Raw genomic sequence first — 9112 nt, 5'->3', positions numbered from 1 at the left:
TTCGAGATTAGGATTTGTCACTCTGATTGTCGGAGAGGTATCTCTGGGCCCTTTCAGTAATGCACATCTAATGAGTTAGTTACGAGATGATGTATTACGAAACGAGTAAAGAGACTTGCCGGTAACGAGATTGAACTAGGTATTGAGATACCGACGATCGAATCTCGGGCAAGTAACATACCGATGACAAAGGGAACAACATGTTGTTATGCGGTCTGACCGATAAAGATCTTCGTAGAATATGTGGGAGCCAATATGAGCATCCAGGTTCCGCTATTGGTTATTGACTGGAGACGTGTCTCGGTCATGTCTATATTGTTCTCGAACCCGTAGGGTCCGCACGCTTAAGATTTCGATGACAGTTATATTATGAGTTTTGATGTACCGAAGGAGTTCGGAGTCCCGGATGAGATCGGGACATGACGAGGAGTCTTGAAATGGTCGAGACGTAAAGATCGATATATTGGACGACTATATTCGGACATCGGAAAGGTTCCGAGTGGTTCGGGTATTTTTTGGAGTACCGGAGAGTTACGGGAATACGGGGGAAGAAGTATATGGGCCTTACTGGGCTTTAGGGGAGAGGGAGAGGTAGGCCGCGCGCCCCCCATTGACTAGTCCGAATTGGACTAGGGGGAGGGGCGGCGCCCCCTCCTTCCTTCTCTTCCCTCTTCCCCTTCCTTGTCTCCTACTCCTACTACTTGGAAGGACTCCTAGTTGTACTAGGAAAGGGGGAATCCTACTCCCGGTGGGAGTAGGACTCCCCTAGGGCGTGTCATAGAGAGGGCCGGCCCTCCCCTCCTCCACTCCTTTATATACGGAGGCAGGGGGCACCCCATAGACACACAAGTTGATCTTGGAGATCGTTCTCTTAGCCGTGTGCGGTGCCCCCCTCCATCATAATCCTCGATAATATTGTAGCGGTGCTTAAGCGAAGCCCTGCTACGGTAGAATATCAAGATCGTCACCATGCCGTCGTGCTGACGGAACTCTTCCCCGACACTATGCTGGATCGGAGTCCGGGGATCGTCATTGAGCTGAACGTGTGCTAGAACTCGAAGGTGTCGTAGTTTCGGTGCTTGATCGGTCGGGTCGCGAAGACGTAGACTACATCAACCACGTTGTCATAACGCTTTCGCTTTCGGTCTACGAGGGTACGTAGACAACACTCTCCCCTCTCGTTGCTATGCATCACCATGATCTTGCGTGTGCGTAGGAATTTTTTTGAAATTACTACGTTCCTCAACAAGACATTTCATATTTTTTGAAGGATGTGGAGACCATGCGCAAACTAGTCAGCATGGCCCTTATAAAAAAAATTGGCTGCATCAACTCAATGCTCATACACTCAATTGAAGGGTCAACACTTAAATTGAGAAAACATTACCATACAAAATTCTTAGGATTAAGTCAACTCTTGCTCGATGACGGTCTTCCCGTGCCTCCATAATAGTGAGGCATCGGGGAACTGGTAGTGGCAGGGCAACGATGCAACATTGCGGGCGGGAATCATCTAGCGCGCCCCGAAGACCCTAATCCTCCTAAAAATGAGGGCGATATCCTCCTACGCCTCCTCCAGCGCGTCGTTCTTTCCTCCTTCCCCATGAGCTGCACCCGATACAGTCATAAGGAAAGCGACATGGTGATGACGAGCGAAGTGGAGGCGGAGAAGGAAGTGGAGTTGGGAACGGGGACATGAGCCGGGACGGGAAGCGCCGACCTTCTTGTAGATGCAGACGACAAGGGAAATGGCGTGGGCGACAAAAATATGTGACCAAAAATGACGAGGAAGGTTGTTACGCGCAGGTGAACATTAATTTGGCTTGTTTTCCACTGAGATGAGCGGTGGATTGGACGTCTGTATGTTCCATTGATAGGGAGAGTTGACAACCCACGCAAGAGGATGCAGAGAGAGGGGTCGAATTTCCCTCCCATGCGGGCAATTGGCGATGGGGCGTGCTCCAAAACAATGCTCCCAGCCTCCCAAGTGATGGGCATTTTCGCAATACTCAGCTACACGCAGCGAAGTAGCAGGCAACGTTTGAGACAAATTGGGAACGTCTGGAACTCACTTATCATGAGGCCGAATATGGTGTCGTCTCAAGTGCCCCCCTCCAAAATAGGCCAAGCCCAGTGCGGACATAGCATGCATGTAAGCACGTCGACATGTATTGTTTTAATTTGTTCTAAAAAAATACTGTTTTCTCTCTCTCTCTCTCTCTCTGCTTTTTTCCTTTTTATTAATGTTCTACTCTCTTTGTCTCATAATATAAGACGTCTTTTGACATTAGTAATGTCAAAAAACGTTTTACATTATGTGACGGAGGGAGTAGTACTAAATAGATTGGGAACATTTTAGAAGAATGTTTCTATATTACCTAAAAAGTGTTTTGGGAAAAAGTTTACCTTATGATTGAAAAAGGTTCATTGTGTGTTTAAAAAAAGTTTATCATGTATTTACAAAATGTTCACACATTTATTTCAAAAAACTTAGTTTTCAAAGTAATAAATCATTTTTGGTACTTATTCCTCATATTTTTTATTTCGTACATTTAGAACATATTTTATGAAATTTACAAAAATAATATATGTGTTGATGGACCGATGTTACATCGGACGGAGCATACCTATTCCTCGCTATGAGCAGCAAACACGAACACCAGTCCTATGTTTCGCTTACTGCGAAACCGACGTGAGCCTAAGTGTTCGTCTTATGGGCTGGCCCAACTGCGCGGCGTTGTACTCCAGATTGGTTTTCGAAACTTCGGCCCGATATTGGGGTTCCGCTTGGTTTTTTATTTTTCTTTTCTATGTTTTTCTCTATCGTTTTTTCTATCAGTTTTCTTTCGGTTTTTATTTTCTGTTTTTCGTTATTTGTTCTTGGATGTTGACAATGCCCACATATATAGTGGGAGCGACATCCGCCCACATGTTTTATAAGAGCATCCACAATGTTGTGTTTTGTTGCCTCTAAGCCAGTCCCTAAGTCTTTAGAGGCAGGCGCTATACACTGTGGGCATACATCTCTAAGCCAAAATCTTTGGCATAGACGCCAAGTTTGGAGGCTGCCTCTAATTCTTGCTTTGGACTAAAATAATCAGCTAACCTCACATGTCATGGATAGAAAGAGTGATGGCTATGCAAAGAGATGAGACACAATCGGTTGAAGAATCAAATATTTTACTCTATATGGGGACACCTAAGAGGCTGGGAATATTTGCTACACACTACAGGACATGGGGTCCAGCTTAGAGACAAGCCAGCCTCCAAGCACTGTGGATGTCCTAACACACAGACTGCGCCACGTCACCGCATGCATGTATATGGAAATCTTTTTGATTTTCAGTTTTTAAAATGTTTTATCTCTTAAATGAAAAATCCGATTGAAGATCCGTTTTCACCCTTAAATCCATCGTGACGAGATCTTCAAAACTAGATCTCATATCAATATGTTTCGATGACTTTTTTTCAGGGTTAAAAGTTGTCATGTCTATTGCATATGAATTGTCATGGTGTTTACGCTGAAGTTGCCATGATATGTTTCAGCTATTTTCTTCTATATTTAAAAGTATTTTTACATATTGTAAAACAGGGAATTAAGAAACTAGACTTGCCATGAACCATAAACTAAAATTGCCATGATACATGCACTTAAAATTGCCATGGTTCATATAAAAAATATTTTTATGGTCAAAGTACTGAAAGTGCCATGATCAAAATACTAAAATTGCCATGCTCTATAAACTGGAATTGCCCCATGGCAACTTTAGTGTAAACACTATGGCAAATACGGTGTAAACATCATGGCAACTTTTGAGCAAAAAATATTCGTTGAAACATATCAACATGGGATCTAGTTTTGAAGATCTCGTTGAGACAAATTTATGGTGAAAATGAATTTTTAATTGAATTTTTTAGTTAGGAGATAAAATATTTTTAAGCCGAAAACCACAAACATGCCCGCTGATGTCATCTGTTTTGACGTGACAAAATAAATGGTAATGAAGACGTTTGGACCATGTTGTTTCGTGCCACATGTGTGGGCATTAACATTTGCGTTGTTCTTTTGGTTTTCTTTGGTGACTTTATTCAAAAATAAATACAAGTGAACTTTTAAGAATTCAAACTGACCATTTTTGAGTAGAAGTGACATTTTTGAAATACACACTAAACATATTTTTTAAATAAACATTGCGAATATATCCGATTACATGTTCAAATTTTGTAAAATGCACATTGAATATTATTTCAACACAAGAAATATTTTTTAATTGCATTTAATAAATTATAAATGCCATCAACATTTTTGGTAAAACATGCAAAAAATTATTAAGTGTTTATGATTTTTCCCTAAAGTGGCAGAGACGTTTTTTTAAAATTGCATAAAGAATTTTAACATTTCATCATCATTTCTTAAACTTTCATGAACATATTTTAAATGCCTGGGCATTTTTAAATGTCGTGTACAATATTTGTTTTGTGAACCCTTTTTAAAATTTATGACAACATTTTTAAAATTATTATGAACATTTTTTACGTTATTATGAACATTTTTCAAATGACATGAACATTTCTTACATATTTATGTCACATTTAAAAATATTCGTGTATACGGGCAAATTCTATTTAAAAAAGGTTTAGTTTTTTTAAAAAGTTGCTCATACGTTGTCATTGGAATGTGAAAAAAAAGGTAGTTCACAAAATATATGTTCAGACGGAGCCACTTCCATGTCCGGGCTAAGATTCAATACTTGAGACATTCAATCGCGAGTCTCAAAAAAAGAAGAAGAGATATTCAATCACGTACGTACGCGTATCTTGAGTACAAAGGTGGCTACACGATGCCTCTGGCCGTAGCCGTCAGATGGAGACCCTGATCGATGTAGAGCGTGATCATGGTCCTGTAGTTGACGCTGGCATCCTTGTCATGCAACGCGAGCACGAAGAAGCGGAGCAGCACGGCCGCGAAGATCTTCATCTGCCTGTACGCGAATTCCTTTCCCAAGCAGATCCTTGGACCAGCCTGGAAAGCCGTGAACTTGAAAGGGCTCTCTGGCAGGAACTTGCCGCGCTCGTCGAGCCATCTTTCGGGTCGGAAGGCAATGGCATCCTCGCCCCACAGCCGCTCCATCCGGCCCATGGCGTAGGGGGCGTAGAACACGATGTCTCCCTTCCCGACGCTGAGGCCGTTGGGTAAAACGTCGTCGAAAAAGCACTCCTTGTTATCCTGAAGCACAAAAAGACAGAAGAACTCATATCTGCAATTGTGCAGCTCAGCGAATTGTGATGGTTTTAACATGTTTTTTTTTTGCGAAAAAGTTCTTGTATTACTCAAAGTTCGGTCTTAAAATCTCGTTCAATGAGAACTGAGCATAGCTCAGCTGGCAAGGCGCGGGAGTTTGCAGCCAGCCATCAATGATCTCCTTGACGATGAACGCATGCTTTTATTTGTTGCCAACTCCTTCCTTGATCATCGAGATATCCTCCGAACAATCCGATTCGACATCAATGGGTAAGTATAATTCCATTGTAGTGCTAATGAAATTCCCTCTTTTATAGCTAATAGCTTTGCTTCTAACGCATCAGCGCATGTGAATAGATGTCTGCATGAACTAAGAATTATTCAGCCTTCAGAATCCCTGAGAATCATGCCTGCACCCCATTTGTTTTCAAGGTAAGAACCATTTGGATTGAGTTTTACTCTGCCCGCCCTTGGTTTAGTATACGAGCTGGTCATGGTCTGCTCAGGAGTGAATTGCGAAAAACAACCACATTCTAAGTTCATTTTCGGATTTGCCACCACATTCCTTATGCGCTCCAAAAATCTACCGGTTTCCTTACTAATTTTCTCAATAAACACTGAAGATGGTTCAAGACAAATTAATTCAATTTCTGACATGCCGGGCCCGCTAGTCAAGTCCACACGGCACTAAAAGTCAACATAAAGAAGTTGAATGTTAAGTTAAAAGGAGGGGCCACCTGTCAGGGCCCAATCCACAAATCTCGTCCAGCTACTCACCCCAGCCGAGCGCCACCACCTCGCGCATGGTCTGCTGACTCCCCCGGCCGGGCGCGCCGCCGGTGAGCCCACCTCCGGCAGCCACGTCCCCTTTCCCCTTCTCCTTCTCTCTCTCCCTGGCGCCTCTTCCTTACACTGCGCCCGCTCGCCCAACGGTTGCCGAGCATAGGCGGCCACGGCTCGGCAGCAGCGCTCGCCGCAGCAACAGATGGCCCCGCCATGGCCTGCTCTCGCCACCACACCGTAAGCCGTTGTGTTGGCCTTCTTAGGCCAGGGAAGACCGTGCCACTGCCCCCCTCGCTTCCTGCTTCTGTGACGCGCGTGGACGGTGTTGGGCTAGCCATGGCCGAGGGGATGCGTGGCCGAAGCTTGGTGGCGTCCATGGTGTCGTTCTTCAGGGCAGGGAGCAGGGGCTCGGTAGGGCGTGGCCAGGACAAAGCTATGGCCTTGCTCATCTCCAAGAACCGCCGCCGTTCGCTGCCGAGAACTGTCAGTCCTCTGCGCGCAAGCTGTTTGAAGAAATGCCATAGAAAGAAATAAGAAATATGGTAGCAAGCTCTAACGGATGGGTCCTACATCCAACTTGACGGTGAATGTTGTTTGTGTTGACTTTTAGTGCCACTTGGACCTGACCACTGGGTCCAACTTGTCAGGAATTGGTTTAATTTGTCCCAAATCGGTCATAAGTGTTTATTGGGAAAATTAGTAAGAAAACCGGTAGATTATTGGGGCCCCCAAGGAATGTGGTGGCAAATCCGAAAGTGAACTTAGAATGTGGTGGTTTTTGCAATTCACTCTCTGCTCAGTATCTTGGGAGAGGTGCTTGCATTGGTGGCTCAGGTCCGACCTGCTTTGTCTTTACGGGTATCAACTTGGGACACATTCTGGATGGTTATTCGTTGGGTGTGACTAGGTCTCAGTCATTTGAGACTTAACCAAGTCTCAGTATAGTGACATAACATGTAGTAATTAAGATAGAAAATTAAAAGAAACTTTTGTATGAACCTCAATGTATGATCTCACAAATATAGCATCGGCTAAGGCATAACCAAGTCCCAGTCGACTAAAATTTAGCAAGACTGTTTTTTATTAATTAACTATGCAATTTTTCTTCTAAGTACTTAATTAATGAATGGTAAATCCTTTGCCTTCTTTTCGAAAAAAAAATCTGCAGTTATAATCTTCCATGAAATCCCAACAAGTTTAGAGTGTGCCGTCAATTCGTGGTAGATGGATGGACTCACCAGCGGGAGCGAAGAGTACAGCCGGAGCGTCTCCGTCAGGGCGGCGTGCAGGTAGTGCATCTTGTTGAGCGCCTCGTCGGTGAGGCTCCGGGAGAAGTCGTCGATCGATGACGTGGCCTCGCCGGCGTCGGCAGCCTCCTCGCTTATCCTCTCCTGGACCTCCGGGTGCTTGCACATCATGTACAGGAACCAGGCAAGCGCTCCGGCGGTCGTGTCCTTGCCGGCCATGACTATGTTCAGTATCATGTCTCTCAGGTGCTTGTAGTCCACCTCGCCGGCGTCGCGGGTGCTTGCCTGTATGAACCTCGACAGCAGATCATCCTTGGACACCTGTCAAGTGAGTCACCAACGTCAAGGAAAACCTGAGCTTCGGTTTCAAGCGGAACATACTAACAGTGTCGTGTGCCTCGCCGTCGTCCGATATCTCGTCCGCCCTGGCACGGATGCGCTTGTACATGAACTCGTCGACGACCTCAATCCTGCGCCTGAGCGCCGCCTCGGCGCCGACGTTGAGGAACCTCGACACCTTCCAGAAGGCGTTGACGAAACGGAGCAGGGTGAACTCGCTGGCGTCGTCCAACGCCGCGGTGAAGCGGCTCCCCTCGTCCGACCCCGACAGCGTGTCGAGGTCCACGCCGACGGCGATGGTGAAGATGGAGTCCATCGCTTTCATCAGCAACTCCTGATCCAAGAAACCAGTCAAATATACACGTATCGGCTTCGCGGGATGGTCCTGGAAGGAATTAACCAGAGGCTTTCAACAGGGACGTCCTTGCTCATAGGTCAGAGGATGGTCCTGGAGTTAAGCAGAGGATGCTCGATGGTTGACCTGAAAGTCCATGGGTTGCTTCGCGGCTGCGTTGCCGGAGACGATGTGCGCGAGCTTGGCGGCGTCCCTGTTGAAGACGCCGCCGCTGAAGTCCCGGAGGGCCCTCGTGGAGAAGTCGTAGCTGGCGATCTTCCTCTGCTGCCTCCACTTGTCGCCGTCGGCCGTGAAGATGCCGTCTCCGAAGAGATCGCTCGTCTTGTCGTAGTGAGACGCGCCCTTTCATTGTGTTTGTTCAGAAACATCGATCACACGCATATATTATGAGCTAATCACTCTCTTGATCCAAATTAGTTACTGTACTACCTTGCATCGCGTACCTTGCCGTAGTTGGCGAAGTTGGTCCTGAGGATGTGCTCGACCACCGCCGTGTCGGAGGTGTAAATCTGCCTCCGGCCCGGCGCGAGCAGCCGGAACGTCGCGTGCTCGCGGAACAGGTCCGTGTAGTAGTCGTGCAGCCGCCGGAGGTGGTATACCTGGTGGAACACCGTTCCGGCCACAGGCGGGTACCGCGCGGCGCCGCGGCCGACAACGATGGCGGCAAGGTACGAGCCGATCGCTAGCACGGCGAGGCCGGCAGCCAGCAGCAAGGCCGGGGAGCACTCCGGCATTCCCGTCGCCATAGCCGCTCACTTGGTCGCGTGTGTGTTGTGACTTGTGAGCTGAGCTGAGCTGTGCGTGTGAGAGTGACTCGGCCGGCCGGAACTGTGGCAAACGATTCCTTACGGTCCACCTTGGGCCACGTTATCTCTTCGTGTCGCCTTTCTTCTTAATTCCCTTTCCCGTGCAAAATGGAAAATTGCGCGTTACCAGCTGATAGCGGCAGATCCCGGGTCATTCATTGAATGCTCAAGATTCGTGCGTTAGAATAGTGTATAACACGTGAATCATTTTTCAGATGAGATACATTGCAATACACTCTATGCATGTCTAAGATACATTTTTCAGCGTTGAGATACATTTTTCAGCGTTTCATGTTGTTTTTATTTTTCAGAACTTACATTTCACTCTACACAGGCGTGT

The 9112-nt window shown here is 46.3% G+C and overlaps 1 protein-coding gene across 5 annotated transcripts; it reads right to left on the bottom strand.

Annotated features, from left to right (window-relative positions):
- Window positions 1-4679: 4679 nt before the first annotated feature.
- LOC119269395 (cytochrome P450 704C1-like) lies at window positions 4680-8807 on the bottom strand. Of its 5 annotated transcripts, none has more exons than XM_037551217.1 (5): window positions 8410-8806; window positions 8093-8308; window positions 7658-7996; window positions 7264-7593; window positions 4680-5227 (listed from the first exon to the last, which is right to left on the bottom strand). In XM_037551217.1, the coding sequence occupies exons 1-5, from the start codon at window positions 8710-8712 to the stop codon at window positions 4835-4837; spliced, it is 1581 nt and encodes a 526-aa protein (XP_037407114.1). In that variant the 5' UTR covers window positions 8713-8806; the 3' UTR covers window positions 4680-4834. The 5 variants fall into 5 exon arrangements, with proteins under 5 accessions (XP_037407114.1, XP_037407115.1, XP_037407111.1 ...); XM_037551218.1 differs by having other exon boundaries at window positions 7658-7945; XM_037551214.1 differs by lacking the exon at window positions 4680-5227 and adding an exon at window positions 5812-6540 and having other exon boundaries at window positions 8410-8807.
- Window positions 8808-9112: the final 305 nt, after the last annotated feature.

Source organism: Triticum dicoccoides, chromosome 3A, assembly GCF_002162155.2.
Source record: "Triticum dicoccoides isolate Atlit2015 ecotype Zavitan chromosome 3A, WEW_v2.0, whole genome shotgun sequence".
Classification (NCBI taxonomy): Eukaryota; Viridiplantae; Streptophyta; class Magnoliopsida; order Poales; family Poaceae; genus Triticum; species Triticum dicoccoides.
This window is presented reverse-complemented; position numbering and strand designations above follow the sequence as displayed.

Coding starts and splice junctions, on each gene's coding strand:
- LOC119269395 (XM_037551214.1), bottom strand. CDS start 8,712: ATGGCGACGGGAATGCCGGAGTGCTCCCCGGCCTTGCTGCTGGCTGCC. Junction 7,594..7,657: donor ACGGCGAGGCACACGACACT/GTTAGTATGTTC, acceptor CTCACTTGACAG/GTGTCCAAGGATGATCTGCT. Junction 6,541..7,263: donor TGTACTCTTCGCTCCCGCTG/GTGAGTCCATCC, acceptor TTTCTATGGCAT/TTCTTCAAACAGCTTGCGCG.